The sequence below is a fragment of the Bos taurus genome, chromosome 5 (genome assembly GCF_002263795.3).
Source record: "Bos taurus isolate L1 Dominette 01449 registration number 42190680 breed Hereford chromosome 5, ARS-UCD2.0, whole genome shotgun sequence".
Lineage (NCBI taxonomy): Eukaryota > Metazoa > Chordata > Mammalia > Artiodactyla > Bovidae > Bos > Bos taurus.
Genome location: NC_037332.1, coordinates 103,709,717 through 103,727,741, shown reverse-complemented (window position 1 = coordinate 103,727,741; position 18,025 = coordinate 103,709,717). Strand labels below are relative to the sequence as shown.

At 47.3% G+C, this 18,025-nt stretch overlaps 2 protein-coding genes across 5 annotated transcripts; both read left to right on the top strand.

The window, feature by feature from the left end:
- Positions 1-7,803: 7,803 nt before the first annotated feature.
- Positions 7,804-14,059, top strand: COPS7A (COP9 signalosome subunit 7A). Of its 4 annotated transcripts, none has more exons than NM_001105331.2 (8): positions 7,804-7,919; positions 8,386-8,590; positions 10,460-10,535; positions 10,767-10,855; positions 11,642-11,844; positions 12,637-12,742; positions 12,910-13,061; positions 13,209-14,059. In NM_001105331.2, the coding sequence occupies exons 2-8, from the start codon at positions 8,429-8,431 to the stop codon at positions 13,246-13,248; spliced, it is 828 nt and encodes a 275-aa protein (NP_001098801.2). In that variant the 5' UTR covers positions 7,804-7,919; positions 8,386-8,428; the 3' UTR covers positions 13,249-14,059.
- A 2,601-nt stretch (positions 14,060-16,660) lies between these two features.
- Positions 16,661-17,401, top strand: LOC786978 (small ribosomal subunit protein eS1-like). The gene is made up of 2 exons (XM_059887090.1): positions 16,661-16,890; positions 17,041-17,401. Exons 1-2 carry the CDS (start codon positions 16,687-16,689, stop codon positions 17,239-17,241), a joined length of 405 nt encoding a protein of 134 aa, XP_059743073.1. The 5' UTR covers positions 16,661-16,686; the 3' UTR covers positions 17,242-17,401.
- The last annotated feature ends 624 nt before the right edge of the window (positions 17,402-18,025 follow it).

The window sequence follows — 18,025 nt, the reverse complement described above, 5'->3', positions numbered from 1 at the left end:
TTGCTCCTTGGAAGAAAAACCATAACAAACCTAGACAGCATATTAAAAAGCAGAGGCATTACTTTACCAACAAAGGTCCATCTAGTCAAAGCTATGGGTTTTCCAGTAGTCATGTATGGATGTGAGAGTTGGACCATAAAGAAAGCTGAACACTGAAGAGTTGATGAACCGTGGTGTTGGAGAAGACTCTTAAAAGTTCCTTGGACTACAAGGAGATCCAACCAGTGAATCCTAAAGGAAATCAGTCCTGAATGTTCATTGGAAGGACTGAAGCTTAAGCTGAAGCTCCAGTACTTTGGCCACCTGATGCAAAGAACTGACCATTGGAAGAGACTCTGATGCTGGGAAAGATTGAAGGTGGGGAGAGGAGACAGCATAGGATGAAATGGTTGGATGACATCACCGACTCAATGGACATGAGTTTGAGCAAGCTCCGGGAGTTGGTGATAGACAGGGAAGCCTGGTGTGCTGCAGTCCATGGTGTCACAAAGAGTCGGACACGACTGAATGACTGAACTGAACTGAAATGCCTGGAATGTTGTCCCCACAGAAAGCCATGTGACTTGCTCCTTTTTCTTTTTTAAAAATCTCTACTCCATTGTCACCTTATCAGAGACTTACCACCATATACATCACAGGAAATGTCTCTTGCATTGTCCATCCACCTTCCTTGTTATGCTTGCTTCATAATTTGCTTCTGACCAGTTTTATGTGTGGACCTGTGTATTTATGGCCCAAGTCTCACCGCAAGAATGTAAATACCAAGAGGGCAGGTATATTGTCTGTATCCCTAGTAGTTAGAACAATGCCTGGTAATGACAGGTGCTAAATATACTCCTTTGAATCAGTGATGAATATTTTATTAAGTGTCTGACCCTCAGACGGCAGCCTGCTTCTCTAGCTTTACTTCAGTGCATCTTGTTTTCTACCCTTAGCATTAAAAACAGCACCTGCCACATGGCCTGTGCATAACTGTCACTTAGTAACAAATAAATAACTGTTATATCCTAGGCTTTGCTTCAGTTTAATTAGCTCCCATCCTCTCCCTTGGAGATCTTTACTTTTCTTCCCACTTTCCCCACTTCTTGCTTTATTTCTTTTTTTTTTTTCCCCATCACATCTGCCCCTCCTCCTCTTCTCTCTCTGCCTTTTCTAATCTCGTTTAGTCCATCCCCTCTTCTTTGTTTCTCCAAATGTTCCTTTCCTATTTATTTATTGTCCTCTCATTTTCTCCTCTTATTCCTCTTTCTCTCATGGAACCATGAAGCATCAGAATCAGAATTGGCCTTAATCTCTTCACTTCCACTTCTTCACTTTCTCTCACTTTGCACACATGAAAGAGGAGACACCACAAGATGGCACAATTCCCTTTAAGGTCATAGCTAGAGTAAAGCTCAAAGAAATCAGGACTAAATCTCAGATTACCTTTTCTCCCTCTTGGCTTCTCCCTTTCATTTCTGCTTTCTCTTCTCTTTCTTAGCATAGTGTTGGAGTCAGACAAACTTGCATTTGGATCTCAGTTCTATCACTTATACTTGTGATTTTCAACAAATTATTTACCTTCTGTGATCCTTAATGCCCTCACTGGGCTTCCTTGATAGCTCAGTTGGTAAAGAATCTGCGTGCTGGGACTTCCCTGGTGGTCTAGTGGCTAAGACTCTGTGCTCCCAATACAGGAGGTCTGGGTTTGATCCCTGGTCAGGAAACTAGATCCCACATGCTACAACTAAAGATCCCACATGTCACAACTAAGACCAGCACAGCCAAATAAATAAAAATAAATATTAAAAATTATATATACATTAAAAAAAATTTTTTTTAAAGAATCTGCCTGCAATGCAGGAGACCCTGGTTCGATTCCTGGGTCAGGAAGATCCCCTGGAGAAGGGAAAGGCTACCCACTCCAGTATTCTGGTCTGGAGAATTCCACAGACTGTACAGTCCATGGGGTCGCAAAGAGTTGGACACGACTGAGTGACTTTCACTTCACTTCACTTTAGTGTCCTCACAAGTTAACTAAGATATAAAGGTGCACCTCAAAGTGTTGTTAAGATTAAATAAAAAGGACAAAAACACACACAGACCAAAAAACCCTACAACTAACAACTTAATGGTGAGAAACTTGAAGCTTTCTAAGATCACGTACAAGGGTTTCCCTAGTGGTCCAGTGGTTAAGACTCTGCACTTCCACTGCACAGGATGTGGATTTAATCCTTGGCCAAGAAAGTTACCCATGCTGTGAGGTGTGCCCAAAAAGAAAAAAAAAAAAAGAAGATCAGGCACAAGGGAAGGATATTCCCTCTCACCATTCCTTTTCAACATTGTACTAGAAATCCTTGCTAATGCAATAAAGAAAAAGAAATAAAAGATATACAGATTGGGAAGGAAGACATAAAATTGTCTTTGTTCACAGATGACATAATCATGTAGAAAATCTTAAAGAATCAACAACAACAACAACAAAGTCTGCTGGAACTAATGAGCAATTATAGTGAGGCTGCAGAATACAAAGGTTAGTATACAAAAGTCAGTTGCTTCCGATATACCAACCATGAACAAATGGAATTTGAGGTTAAAAACAATGTCATTTAGAAACCAGAAATGTGAAATACTTAAGCATAAATCTAGCAAAGCATTTATAAGATCTATAAGGAAAACTAGAAAACTCTGATTAAAAAAAAAAATCAAAGAACTAATTAAATGGAGAATTAGTCCAAGTACATGAATAGGAAAACTCAATATCATCAAAATATCAGTTCTTCCCAACTCAGCCTACAGGTTCAGTAAATCACAACCATAATTGCAGCAAGTTATTTTATGGATAGCAACAAACTGATCTAAAGTTGATATGGAGAGGCAAAAGGCCCAGAATAGTCATTACAATTTTAAAGGAGAAGAACAAAGTTGGAGGACTGACACTACCTGATTTCAAGACTTACTATAAAGCATTTTAATCATCAAGACAGTATGATATTGGTGAAAAAATAGACAAACAGATCAACAGAACAGAATAGAGAACCCAGAAATAGACTCCCATAGAGCCAACTAATCTTTGAAAAAGAACCAAAAGAAATGCAATGGAACAAAGATAGCCTCTTCAACAAATGGTGTTGGACATCCACTTGCAAAAAAATAAAAAGAAAGGAATCTAGACCCAGGCTTTATACCCTTCACAAAAATTAACTTGAATAGATCACAAGGCTACATGTAAAATGCGAAACTATTAAACTCCTAAAGATAACATAGAAGAAAATCTAGATGAACTTGATACCTTTTTAGATACACCATCAAAGACAGGATATGTGAAAGAAATAATTGATAAGGTTGACAATCAAAATGCAAAACTTCTGCTCTGAAGTAGATAATATCAAGAGAATTAAAAGACAAGCCACAGACTGGAAGAAAATATTAATACTTGCAAAAGACACGTCTGATAAAGGATTGTTATCCAAAGTATATACTTTAAAACTATTATCAATAAAACTCAACCAATAAAACAAACAACCCAATTAAGAAGTGAACCAAGACCTTAATAGACAAGGTGGTAAGCTCCACATCATGTTATCAGGGAAATGCAAAATATGTAGTAAAAGAGCAATGAGATGCAACCACACACCTATTAGAATGGCCCAAACCTAGAACACTGACACCACCAAGTGCTGGTGAGCGTGTGGAGCAATAGGAGTTTTTACTCACTGCTGGTGGGAATACAAGCTGTACAGCCTAGTTGGACAGGCTTTCACCATATGATCCAGGAATTGTGCTCTTTGGTATTTCCCTGAGGGATGAGAAAACTTATGTTCACACTGAAACCTGAACATGGACGTTTATAGCAGCTTTATCCATAATTGCCTAAGCTTGGAAGCAACCAAAGTCCTCAATGCAAAAACTCAATGCAATGTTTAGCTCAATGCAAAACCTCAATGCAAAAACTCAATGCAATGTTTAGCTCAATGCAAAAACAGTGATACATCCAGTCAATGGAATGCTATTTGGCACTAAAAAGAAGTGAGCTAACGAGCCACAAAAAGACATGTAGGAAACTTAAAGTGAAAGAAACCAATCTGAGAAGGCTACATACTGAATGATTTCTACTCTATGACAATCTGGAAAAGGCAGTGGAGGTGATAGAATTCCAGTTGAGCTATTCCAAATCCTGAAAGATGATGCTGTGAAAGTGCTGCACTCAATATGCCAGCAAATTTGGAAAACTCAGCAGTGGCCACAGGACTGGAAAAGGTCCATTTTCATTCCAATCCCAAAGAAGGGCAATGCCAAAGAATGCTCAAACTACCGCACAATTGCACTCATCTCACACACTAGTAAAGTAATGCTCAAAATTCTCCAAGCCAGGCTTCAGCAATATGTGAACCGTGAACTTCCTGATGTTCAAGCTGGTTTTAGAAAAGGCAGAGGAACCAGAGATCAAATTGCCAACATCTGCTGGATCATGGATAAAGCAAGAGAGTTCCAGAAAAACATCTATTTCAGCTTTCTTGACTATGCCAAAGCCTTTGACTGTGTGGATCACAATAAACTGTGGAAAATTCTGAAAGAGATGGGAATACCAGACCACCTGACCTGCCTCTTGAGAAATTTGTATGCAGGTCAGGAAGCAACAGTTAGAACTGGACATGGAACAGCAGACTGGTTCCAAATAGGAAAAGGAGTACGTCAGGGCTGTATATTGTCACCCTGCTTATTTAACTTATATGCAGAGTACATCATGAGAAATGCTGGACTGGAAGAAACACAAGCTGGAATCAAGATTGCTGGGAGAAATATCAATAACCTCAGATATGCAGACGACACCACTCTTATGGCAGAAAGTGAAGAGGAACTAAAAAGCCTCTTGATGAAAGTGAAAGTGGAGAGTGAAAAAGTTGGCTTAAAGCTCAACATTCAGAAAACGAAGATCATGGCATCTGGTCCCATCACTTCATGGGAAATAGATGGGGAAACAGTGGAAAGAGTGTCAGACTTTATTTTTCTGGGCTCCAAAATCACTGCAGGTGGTGACCACAGCCATGAAATTAAAAGACGCTTACTCCTTGGAAGGAAAGTTATGACCAACCTAGACAGCATATTCAAAAGCAGAGACATTACTTTGCCAACAAAGGTTCGTCTAGTCAAGGCTATGGTTTTTCCAGTGGTCATGTATGGATGTGAGAGTTGGACTGTGAAGAAGGCTGAGCACCGAAGAATTGATGCTTTTGAACTGTGGTGTTGGAGAAAACTCTTGAGAGTCCCTTGGACTGCAAGGAGATCCAACCAGTCCATTCTGAAGGAGATCAGCCCTGGGATTTCTTTGGAAGCAATGATGCTAAAGCTGAAACTCCAGTATTTTGGCCACCTCATGCGAAGAGTTGACTCATTGGAAAAGACTCTGATGCTGGGAGGGATTGGGGGCAAGAGGAGAAAGGGACGACAGAGGATGAGATGGCGGGATGGCATCACTGACCCAATGGACGCGAGTCTCAGTGAACTCCGGGAGTTGGTGATGGACAGGGAGGCCTGGCATGCTGCGATTCATGGGGTCACAAAGAGTCGGACACGACTGAGCAACGGATCTGATCTGATCTGATCTGATCTGATGGAGATGACAAAAGTATCAGTAGTTGCCAGGGGTGGGAGGTGGAGAGAGATAACTAGGCAGATCATAGGGAATTTTTAGGGCAAGGATATTATATATGTAATATATATAATAATCATAGATATATGTCATTATACAGTTTTCCAAACCCAATGAATGTATGCCACCAAGAGTCAACCCTTAGGTAAAATTTTGACCATGCTGCGCAGCATGTAGGATCTTAGCTTCCCAATCAGGGATGATCTCATGCTCCCTGCAGTGGGAGCATGGAGTCTCAAGCACTGGACTACCAGGGAAGTCCCTAGACTGATGTTAATAAAGAGATTATGCACGTGTAGGCTCAAGGGCTATATGGCAAACCTCTGTACCTTCCTCTCAATTTTATTGTAAACCTAAAACTGTTCTAAAAATATAGTCTTTAAAACATTGAACAACTAAAGACATGGCACATAATAGAACATATATTGTCTCATTTCTCATTCTTTCCTCATATTTCTCTTTTTCCTTTCCAAATATTAATAGATATGGTTAGATCGAATAATTATTTGGTTCCTCCAAACTTTGGATGGTTTCTTATGCCTTTGATTGCTTCTCACTTTGAGGTATCAACTCATTTATTCTTTCTCCTTCCCTGCCTCTTCCTCCTTATTCTTTTTCATCTCCTTCTCCCTTTTCCTTGTTTACTTAACTCCCCGAGGCCTGTTTTTCCATTTGGAAAAGAGAAACAATAATGAATTGTTTTAAGTATCAAATGAATAAGTAAACTATTAGCTCAGTGCCTCACCGGAAAGCTCCAAGACATCATTAACTCTCTCATTTGACCTTCTGCAAGGCCAGTATGAAATACAGAACACTATAGAAATGTTAGTTGTTTATTTTTTTCACCTAAAGTATCATGGTGAATTGGAAAGATTTGAAAACACATGGGTTTTGAAAATCCAGGTTTGAAAACACATAGGTTCCACGTAAAATCAATTTTTATGAGCCTCAGTTTTTCTAAGCTGTAGAGTGAGAGTAACAATATATGCTTTCCCTCCTCTTAGGTTTTTTTTTTTTTTCCTTCCCCAGGAAGTAAAAGAGTCAATATTACAGAAAAGCATCTATAAACACATGTTGTAATCATGATAAGATGGTGTCCTGGAGTCACAATGGGGACGCTGTTACAAGGATTCAGTGGGATACAATTTTAATTTTAAAAGATGTCTGATCAATAGTAAATATTCAATTTGTTGTTAGTTGCTAAGACTCTTTTGCGACCCCATGGACTAGTCTGTCAGGCTCCTCTGTCCATGGGATTTCCTAGGCAAGAATACTGGAGTGGGTTGCCATTTCCTTCTTCAGGGGATCTTCCCAACCAAGGGATCAAACCGGTGTCTCCTGCATTGCAAGGTAGATTCTTTACCATTGAGCCACCAGGGAATATTCAATACATGGTAGTTATTACTATCTCCTTTATTGTTTCCACTTTTTTCTCTTGCTCCTCCAAAAAAAAAAGAGTGGTTGCTATACCCAGGTGATCTCTGCTACTGGACGTCTATTACTGATGTCCTCTTCTTCTCTTCATCCTACCTTCCTTTTTAATTTCTGACCCTCTCTTCCGATCACAGCTTTCCTCTCACCTCAAGCACCCCATGAAGCCAGAAGTCGAGCTATTAGGCTGCTGCTGCTGCTGCTAAATCGCTTCAGTCGTGTCCGACTCTGTGAGACCCCATAGACGGCAGCCCACCAGGCTCCCCCGTCCCTGGGATTCTCCAGGCAAGAACACTGGAGTGGGTTGCCATTTCCTTCTCCAATGCATGAAAGTGAAAAGTCAAAGTGAAGTCGCTCAGTCGTGTCCGACCCTTAGCGACCCCATGGACTGCAGCCTACCAGGCTCCTCCGTCCATTGGATTCTCCAGGCAAGAGTACTGGAGTGGGTTGCCATTTCCTTCTCCGAGCTATTCGGCAGGCAGCTTAGACAACTCTGAACAAGCCCGGACCTGCCTGAGACTAGGAGCCCCCTCCTCATTTAGCGTCTAGTACCCGACCAACAATAAAGTTTTATTGAAACAGAGCAGGAAAGAAGTCGCCCATCAGTCTTTCCTCAACAGCCAATGAGAGAGCAGAATGCCTGCGTCGCTCTCGGGAGCTTCAGCAGTCAGAGGCGAGGGCGGGGCATGTCGCGCAAGAAATCCGCCCCATAAGAGCGGAAGTACGGCCGGAAGCCAGCCATAGAGTTTAGGGGCCAGAGTGACCCTGCAGGGAGGTGGCAGGAAAAGCTGAGAACAGCTGCCGGAGGTGACGGAGCGGTGGCCCCGCCCGGTGCGCTGGAAGACGGAGCTTCCAGGTAGCGGCCCGCAGAGTCTGACCCAGAGTACGACGGGGTAGCCGGCGGGAGCCCACGGTCCCTCGGCGGCCTCTTTAAGGGAGGGGGCGGAGCCACGTGAAAGGATCGCTAGGGTGAGGTCACGTGGTGTGGGGCACCTGCGGGGCACAGTGGATATTTCGGGGAGCGTCGTCTTTGGGGTGGACACTATGTGACATCCCTTCCCCCACTGAGACTTGTGCCTTGGAGTTCCATGGGGTGCACGTGGTGGGATTTGGGGATAGGCTCAGGCATGGGGGAGGTGGGCGTGACAACGCTGTATCAGCCAGGGTGCCATCGAAGTGGCTGATCTTAGGATTCCTAAGATACGAGGGTTACACTGTGGTTACAAAGTGGCTCAGTGCCTCTGCAATCCAGCCCCTAGGCCTTGTGCTTTCCAGCTTCCCCAGTTCAGAAACCTCCAGCTTCCCATCCTCTTTCCTTGCAGCTCCAGACTTCCCGAGCCCAGGTCCCCCCAGCTCAGCGCCAACATGAGTGCGGAGGTCAAGGTGACAGGGCAGAACCAGGAGCAGTTTCTGCTCCTGGCCAAGTCCGCCAAGGGGGCAGCGCTGGCCACACTCATCCACCAGGTGCTGGAGGCCCCTGGTGTCTACGTGTTTGGGGAACTGCTGGATATGCCTAATGTTAGAGAGGTGGGTTCCTGACCTGGATAGCTCCCAAGGAGGCCTGGGGCTGAAGACTAAGAATGGGTGGACAGGGCTCCTTTTGCAACCCGATAACCATTCAGCTGAATAAGAGCTTGTGATTCAGAATAGGAGAACTGATTTCAGCCTGTCTCCATCAATGTTATAGCTCTTAATAATCATATTACCTTGATTGTAGTGTGTGTTAGTTGCTCAGTTGTATCTGACTCGTTGTGACCCCATGGACTGTAGCCCATCAGGCTCCTCTGTTCATGGGATTCTCCAGGCAAGGATACTGGTGTAGGTTGCCATTTCCTACTCCAGGGGATCTTCCCCAGGAAGGGATCAACCCCTGGTCTCCTGCATTGCAGGCAGATTTTTTACTGTCTGAGCCACCAGGGAAGCCTGTTACCTTAATCAGGTCACTTTTATTTTAGGACCTACATTTTCTTTTTAAAAACTGGACATGGGGGCTTCCCTGGCAGTTCAGTGGTTAAGACTCCACCTTCCAGTGCAGGGGGTGGAGGTTTGATCCCAGGTGGGGAAACTGAGATCCCACATGCCACATGGTATGGCCACAAAAAACAAAACAAAATGGACCTGTTACTGCCCCTCAGTGTCGTAGAAATCAGGTGAGATTCTGTGAAAGTGTAAAGTCTGGTACAAATAGAAGGAATGAATGTGAAATTGTCATGACCGGTAAATTCACTTAAGTTAGCTAAGGTAGAAGGTATCTTTTTCTTCAAGACACACAATAATATGCTAGGAACACAGGGGAGAGAACTGTTCACACAGAAGGGATAGAGTTAAGAGTTTAAAGTCCAGAGTGAGTAGATTACCAAGATGTATGGCACCAGCCAAAGTTCTGAGATACTATGACGGTGGTAGGTGGGTGAACTCTGAGTAAATTTTTTGAGGGCCAGTGATTGAGTCAATGCAGTTAACCTTTTGGGATCCTTCTTGTCCAAAGAAAACTGGCCGCCTTCTTTCCCTGCTTTCCTCTGCAGTGGAATCAGAGAATCGAGGGGAAGGAAGAGAGGTAGGTTTTGGGTGCCTGTTTAGCACTCTTCTAGTCCTGGGAATGCCAGGAAAGTACAAGCCACAGGGCTCCCCTTCTGAAACATACAGTCCAGTTGCGGAGATAAGATGAATGGATATCCATGTATAAATCACTTATTTAGCAAGTATTTATCAGCAGAGCCAAGTACATGCACATTTCTGCTAGATCTGAGTGGGAGAAACCAGGTCTGTAATCTTGTTGAAAAGACATTGTTAGGTAACAGCATCAGGTGGGCTTTGATGGACTAAGTGGGTGATCAGTGGTAGGAGGAGAGGAGGTCTGGGTGGACTGGCTTGGGTGATGCACGCTCCCAGCTGAGACCAGTCTGAAGCAGAGGCACCTCCCAATGCCGGCCCAGATCCTGCAGCTGTCACGGGAGTGAGGCCAAGGCGGAAGTCCTTGGTGAATTGGGGAGTACAGCAGACTCCTAAGGGTATTCAAATTCAGAAATACTACATATACTCCAAGGATGAAACAACACAGTTTGTAATGTCCGGGGGGTGTGCGTGTGTGTGAGATGTGTTAGGTAACTAAACACTATGAAAGTTTTTAACTCTGACTTTAGGGTAGGAATTGGGAGGCAGATGGAGGAAGAGGGTATTGTGGGTCTGGGGGACAGAATCAACAAAGGCCTGGAGGTGAAAATGAGGCTTCCTTGGGGAGAATCAGAGAGGCAGAGAATTCCTTTCGGTGAGCTGGGAGAGCTAATGTTGGAGGGGAAAGCTGGGCCCGGAGATTGGGGTTCAAACAGGCAGAGTCTGGAGGGTGGGGAGAGAGGCCCTTCCTGTCACCGCTTCTCTCCCCTCATGTTTCCACAGCTGGCTGAGAGCGACTTCGCTTCCACGTTCCGGCTGCTCACAGTGTTTGCTTATGGGACGTACGCTGACTACTTAGGTAACCGGAGGGGTTGCAGCTCTGGAGACTGGAGGTGGGAGAAGGGCAATTTACAGAGGGACTTATAAGACATTCCTGGGGTACCTGACTTAGATCCCTTGGGTACACAGGGTCAGGGTCAAGACCTGAATTGGCATGGAAAACTCAAAAAAAAAAAAAAAAAAAAGGAAGGAGGCTAGGACTTCCCACAAAAGTGCAAATCAGGATTTCCTACACTTTATTTTTTTCTAGCCGAAGCCCGGAATCTTCCCCCACTCACAGAGGCTCAGAAGAATAAGCTTCGACACCTATCGGTCGTCACCTTAGCTGCCAAAGTCAAGGTGAGTGACAGTCCCTATCAGGTCGTGAGTCACAGAACACCTTTCTGTATGTCCCTTCTCGGGGGTCCATCGGAAGGGAACGGTCACCGTGTTGCTTCTTCTTGCCTCCTACAACGATCCAGGGCCCACATCTGAACTCCATTACCCTCGGCCTTTGGGGCTGAATATGATTCTGCTAGTTTTCTTTTTTGCTTTTCAACCAACTCAGGTTCTAAGTAAAACACCTTTTGCCTTTGGATTCAGAATAGCAACACAGATGCTGCTGGCTGTGTCCTTCAACAGCCCCCTCCTCCCCTAAGATCCTGCAAGGTGTACAATGTGACCAAAAAGAAATCTATAACCCAGAAGTGTTACACATTTGTATTACCTGTTGGGTCCTGTTTTTGACTATCCCCCCACCCATCTGCATCTCCCAGGTGTTACGTCACTCTCCGTCATGCTTATGGTTTTACTTAAATCAGGCTGACTCCTGTGAGATGCCTCTTTGGAAGTAGATGGAGTAGCTCCAGACCTCCCCCACACCACATCCTCCCGTGATGTCAGGCGGGTTCTTTGCCACTAGCGCCACCTGGGAAGTCCAAGGGGGCGTATGTCTTTTATTTAAGATTCTCATCCTGTTATTTCTCAGGTGGGGATACTTGTTAATTTATGTTGCCTTAGAACCAGCCTCTTAGAGGAGGCGATTAGGAGTAGGAGTGGAGGGTGGGCAGGGGGACGGAGAGAAGGGCGTCTTGGAAGCCCGCTCTGCTGCGGCCCCACACAGACCCCGCCGCCCTGGGGCCCCAGTGTATCCCCTATGCAGTGCTGCTGGAGGCGCTGGCCCTGCGCAACGTGAGGCAGCTAGAAGACCTGGTCATCGAGGCCGTGTACGCCGACGTGCTGCGCGGCTCCCTGGACCAGCGCCACCAGCGGCTGGAGGTCGACTACAGCATCGGGCGAGACATCCAGCGCCAGGACCTCAGCGCCATCGCCCGGACCCTGCAGGAGTGGTGAGACCCCAGGAAGGGAGGGGTGCTTTGGAGAGGGAGGAGGGCTGGGCAGGGCAGAGGATGTGAGTTTGAAAGGGAAGGAGGAGGGGTAGGGGCCGGAGGGAGAAGCATGCCTGGAGTACCTGGTGTGGGAGGGGGTGGTAACCTTGAGTCGTGGTCCCCTGGGGGGTGGGTCACCCGTCTCAGGCTGGATGCAGCTCCCCCGCTCTGTGACCAGCACTGTCCACAGGCCACTGGCCTCTCCCACGTCTGTTTTCTTTGTGTTCTTGTGTGACTTCGGTTTGTTAACGTGCCTTCCTTTTTTCCTCTGTAACCTTTGCCACCCTGTTTCTGTTTTAGCTCCTACTCCCATTTTGGGGGGGCTTCCAAGGAAGGTAAAGAACCTGTCTGCAATACAGGAGACCTGGGTTCAGTCCCTGGGTTGAGAAGATCCCCTGGAGAAGGGCATGGCAACCCACTACAGTATTCTTGCCTGGAGAATCCCATGGACAGAGGAGCCTGGTGGGCTACAGTCCATAGGGTCGCAAAGACTCGGACAGGACTGAGCAGCTAACACTTTCCCTTTCCCGTCTTGCACATCGCTCCAGGCACTGCCTGTCTCCTCCCTCTTCCTCCCTGAGTGTCCTTCTGTCCTGGGAATTTTGTCATAGGCGGTCTCTACGTGCCCTGGCGAAGCTTCTAGCTCAGACAGGGTTCCCGACACCAGGACTGAGGGGTCTCCCTGAGTCTTTTCCTCGTGAATCTGTGGTCAACGCCCTCCCACGCTGACCTCCTCCCCGCCAATTCCCACAGGTGTGTGGGCTGCGAGGTGGTCCTGTCAGGCATTGAGGAGCAGGTGAGCCGGGCCAACCAGCACAAGGAGCAGCAGCTGGGCTTGAAGCAGCAGATCGAGAGTGAGGTGAGCAGTTGGGGGGCCAGCTGGCTGAACCCAGCTCCTCCTCTGGCCCGGGCCACTTGTCCCGGGCAGAGGGGTTTGGACAGCGGTGGTGGAGACAGACCAGGTGGGCAGGGACAGTCAGGGTCTGGAACCTTCCTTGTTTCCCCCCATTCCTTTCCTCTGGGTAGGTCGCCAACCTGAAGAAAACCATTAAGGTTACAACAGCCGCGGCGGCCGCGGCCACATCTCAGGACCCCGAGCAGCACCTGACTGAGCTGAGGGAGCCGGCCCCGGGCACCAACCAGCGCCAGCCCAGCAAAAAAGCCTCCAAGGGCAAGGGGTGAGCGGGTGTGGGGGCCACTCCAGTCCAGGCTGCCTGCTCCTGCCTCCCTCATCCCTTCAGAAGCTTGTGGGGGTCAGGAATTGGGGGGTTGCAGTGCCTAGCGGTTCCCTACAGCCCCCTCTGTCTCTCTTTCCTCCTTGCCAGGCTCCGAGGGAGCGCCAAGATTTGGTCCAAGTCGAACTGAAAGGACTGTCATTTCTTCTCGGGATGTGGGGTGCTCACTGCCCACCCGCCCGCCCATAGGAGTCCTCAGCCTTCCTGTGCCCCTGGCCAGCTGATAATCTAGGTTCCTGACCCCTAGCCCTGCCGGCTCCCATGCCTGCTCCCCCACCCCCAAGCATAGGCCACACCTTCTCCAGGGAGGAGGGAAGTACAAGTCATGGTTTTGTTGGTACTTTTTGTTTCACATGACTTTCTTACGTGTTCCCTTGTCCCCTCCTCTTCCCCGCCATGCTCTTTGCCCTGTTTCTTTAGGACCCAGCATCTGCCCCCATTCACTACACACCACTGTCCCCAGCGTAAGACCCCCAAGTTCCTTTCCTGCCGCCCACGCTTTGCATGCCTCTCCCCGCCTGCCCCCACCCCCCAGCCTGTTCAGGCAGCATCCAAAGAGCCATAGGGCTCCCACTTTTATTCCCATGCCGAGAGCTCTGGGAGCCAGCCTGCCATTCTAGGAGTCGCTGGACACTCGCAGCCTAGAATCTTGTCCCTCTGCAGCCATTCCCATCTCTCCCCACGTCAGGTCCTGGGAGCACTGCTGCTCCAGTGACCCCAGAGCCTCAAGACAGCTGTTCTCAAGCTGTCATGAGATGGTTCTTTCTTGGCCCTGGCTGTCCTCGAAAGCCTGACGGCCATCCTGGAAGGATTTATACTTCCTCTTGTGAGTTTGGTGGGGAACGGGAGGGGATATAGATTGTATAAAAAGAGTATATATACATATATCTATATATAACATGACACACAAATAAATCTATGGGAAGTCTATCTACAAACTATCTCACCAGCCCTGCAGGGGGTGTCTTCTGTCTTGGTATTTGTGGACGCACAGAAGGCTCTTTCCCAGCTCACTCTAAAGCGAAGTGCCAGAAAAACAGGAGAACCAAATACTATGCCGAAGCCCACTGGGTGCCTGGAGACCTAGATCCTAGGCCGTTGAACTTTGAACAGATTGCTCAGTATGTCGGCATTCATTCAGGAGCCGAGGGCGCTTGCTGGGCACCAGCGTGTGCGCAGCTGGAGATGCAAAATGGTGGTCACTGTCCCTGCTCTCGGGGAACTCTGAGTTCAGCCTGTTTACCTCCACCTCATAGGATTGTAGGGGAAGAGTTGATAGTAAACTTCAATTTTTGCATCAAAACCACAGGAGGGCTTCCCTGGTGGCTCAGTGGTAGAGAACCCGCCTGCCAATGCGGGAGACACAGGTTCAGTCCCTGATTGGGCAGATCCCACAGGCCCCAGAGCAGCTAAGCCCGTGCACCACAGCTACCGACTCCATGCTCTAGAGCCTGGGAGCTGCAACTGCTGAGCCCACGTGCCACAACTACCGAAGCCTGTGCACCCTAGAGCCCGTGCTCCACAACAAGAGAAGCCACCGCAATGAGGAGCCCACACACCACAACTAGAGTAACCCCCAAAAAGCCTGAGCAACAGTGAAGACCCGGCACAGCCAGAGATAAACGAAAACAAATCATACGGGACTCTCAGGTCTCAGTAAGAAGCCGTAGTTGGACTCCTGTCACCTGTCCATGGCAGGGCATTCGAGAGGTGTGGGTTTGCTCCCCTTGGCTCAGTGCACTGCTGTGCACACCCTAAACTTGGGGTGCTCTAGTGTAAGGGACAGTTGGTCTCCCACTTGCATGAGAGGCAGTCGCCTCCTGAGGGTCCCAGTGTTGACCGAGCCGCTTTCCCTAGCTTGTGCTGTCCTCTAGGGGGAGACCATTGTTTACTGGTCTTAAAGTATCAGTTGAAACAGAATTGGAAGTAGGGGTGGATCCTGAGTGTTTGGTTAAAAGTGGGCTAGGTGAGTCTGTTGTCTTGAGGGGCAGTGGAGACTTCCTGAGACCAGTCCAGTGAGCCCTGTCTTCTCAGTTGACTCTCGGCCTCTCATTTTAGCTTTGGTCTAGACTAGCTTCTTGTTCAGCCGCTAAGTTGACTCTTTAACCCCATGCCCTGTAGCACACCAAGCTCCCCTGTCCTTCACAATCTCCCAGAGTTTGTTCAAATTCATATCCACTGAGTCAATGAGGCCATCCAACAGTTTCATCCTCTGTTTCCCCCTTCTCCTGTCCTCAGTCTTTCCCGGCATTAGGGTAAACTTATCCAGTGAGTTGGCTCTTCGCATCAGGTAGCCAAAGTATTGGAGCCTATTGAGACTTTTGCATCTTGATTCAAATCTTTACCTTTGAAATAAATCCCTCTGTCCTCCCACACTGTCCATTTCTGTAGAAGTCGCTAACTCCTGGTGCTTCGAGCCTGTGTCCCCTCCCTCTGCCCATACCGCACTTTTTCCTTGAACTTTAATATCTCGTTTTCCTGTAAGCTGCCTCCAGCTTTGACTCCATAACTGCCCTGATCCCTGCAGTTCCAACCTTCAGTGAATGGCTCCAGGGTCTGATGTGGGTGGTCTTGGACTGCCAGGTCCTATACCCAGAGGGAGAAAGGGCCATTCACAGCCTCAAGGACATGCAAATGAAATTTGTCTTTGACTTAGAAAGACAGGGCATTTGCCTCCCAAGGCTTGGAGATGGGGGAGTGAATTATTGTGGACTGTTTTGACCATGGAATTGGTTCAGGATTTACGGATTCCCACGTGGCACTAGTGGTAAAGAACCTGCCTGCCAATGCAGGAGATGCAAGAGATGCAGGTTCAATCCCTGGGTTAGGAAGATCCCCTGGAGATGGAAATGGCAGCCCACTCCAGTATTCTCACCTGGAGAATCCTACGGACAGAGGAGCCTGGTGGGATACAATCCACAGGATCACAGAGTCAGACAGGACTGAAGTGACTTAGCACATTAGGGATTCCATGTATAACAAAGCCTAGGGTTCCAGGAAAATTCTTCCAGCCGAAAATTCTCATCACTTGTACTTTCTCAGACGATGATCCCAAATCGATGGCAACCCTAGCTAGAGGAGCTTAGGGCTGGGCCACTGTGATAGGAGGAGAAAGAGAACTTGGATTTGTGCGAATTCAGAGTTCACACACATGAAACAGGTAACTCTTAGAAGGTTAAGCCAAAGTCTCTGGACATAAAAAGTGCGTTTGGACTGGGATGCACCTTTCTACGCAAAAAGCAAAGACAGTGTCTCTAGTCAGTATTTGATGTGCGTGCGTGCATGCGTGCTCAGTTGTGTCCAACTCTTTCTGACCCCATGGACTGTAGCCCACCAGGCTCTTCTGTCCATGGGATTCTCCAGGCAGGAATACTGGAGTGGTTTGCTATTTCCTTCTCCAAGGGATCTTCCTGACCCAGGTCTCCCAGATTCCTCTTCTCAAACCCATGTGCCTTGCATCTCCTGCATTGGCAGACAGATGCTTTACCACTGGCACCACCTGGGAAGCCCGTATTTGATGAGATCGTATTAAAGAGAAGTGAGCCTTTTTGGCTCTCTGAGCAGCACCATGGCGGTCGGCAAGAACAAGTGCCTTACGAAAGGAGGCCAAAAGGGAGCCAAGAAGAAAGTGGTTGACCCATTTTCTAAAAAAGATTGGTATGATGTGAAAGCACCAGCTACGTTCAATATAAGGAATATTGGGAAAACATTGGTCACAAGAACTCAAGGAACCGAAATCACATCTGATGGCCTCAAAGGTCGTGTTTTTGAAGTGAGTCTTGCTGATCTGCAGAATGATGAAGTAGCATTTAGAAAATTCAAGCTAATTACTGAGGATGTTCAGGGCAAAAACTGCCTGACTAATTTTCATGGTGTGGGTCTTACCCGTGACAAAATGTGCTCCATGGTCAAAAGATGGCAGACCATGATTGAAGCTCACGTTGATGTCAAGACGACCGACGGTTACTTGCTTCGTCTGTTCTGTGTGGGTTTTACTAAAAAGTGCAACAATCAGATTCGGAAGACCTCTTACGCCCAGCACCAGCAGGTGCGCCAGATCCGCAAGAAGATGATGGAAATCATGACCCGAGAGGTGCAGACAAATGAAAGAGGTGGTCAATAAATTGATTCCAGATAGCACTGGAAAAGACATAGAAAAGGCTTGCCAATCTATTTATCCGCTCCATGATGTCTTCGTTAGAAAAGTAAAAATGCTGAAGAAGCCCAAATTTGAATTGGGAAAACTCATGGAGCTACATGGTGAAGGTAGTAGTTCTGGAAAAGCTACTGGGGATGAGGCAGGTGCCAAAGTTGAACGAGCTGATGGATACAAGCCACCAGTCCAAGAATCGGTTTAAAATGCAGACTCTTAATGGTGACAAATAAAAGATCTTATTTGTGGTAACAAAACAAAAAGAGAGAAGTGAGAAGTTCTCTGCTTAGGTGCGTCTTCCAGCATGGGTGGAGAGACAGTAGTTCAGAGGGGCGTGTCTAGGCAGTGAGTGAGTGCTCTGCTGCTGTATAACAAATTACCCTGAAACCTAGCGGCTTAAAACAACACATGGTTATTATCTCGGTTTCTATGGCCCAGAAATCTGCACAACTCAGCACTACAGTTTTCTGCTGAGTTTTCAGGGTCCCTTCCAAGGCTACCGCAGGGTGTGACTGAGGGTGTCTCAGCTCAGGGTTCCAGTGGGTGGGACTGACTTCCGGGCATAGCCAGTGATTGTCAGCAGGATTCCCTACCTCTGGGTGGTCAGGCTGAGGTCCTCCCTCCTTGGCTGACTATAGGTCAGAGGCTGCCCCCTTCATCAGAGCAAGAGCCAGAGACCACCTCAGCAAGGTGAAAGCCCAGTCTTCTGTAACCTAACTGGGGAGGAAACATCCCGTCATTTACCAGTCACCAG

Coding starts and splice junctions, on each gene's coding strand:
- COPS7A (NM_001105331.2), top strand. CDS start 8,429: ATGAGTGCGGAGGTCAAGGTGACAGGGCAGAACCAGGAGCAGTTTCTG. Junction 10,536..10,766: donor GACGTACGCTGACTACTTAG/GTAACCGGAGGG, acceptor ATTTTTTTCTAG/CCGAAGCCCGGAATCTTCCC. Junction 13,062..13,208: donor AAAGCCTCCAAGGGCAAGGG/GTGAGCGGGTGT, acceptor CCTCCTTGCCAG/GCTCCGAGGGAGCGCCAAGA.
- LOC786978 (XM_059887090.1), top strand. CDS start 16,687: ATGGCGGTCGGCAAGAACAAGTGCCTTACGAAAGGAGGCCAAAAGGGA. Junction 16,891..17,040: donor TCAAAGGTCGTGTTTTTGAA/GTGAGTCTTGCT, acceptor AAAAGATGGCAG/ACCATGATTGAAGCTCACGT.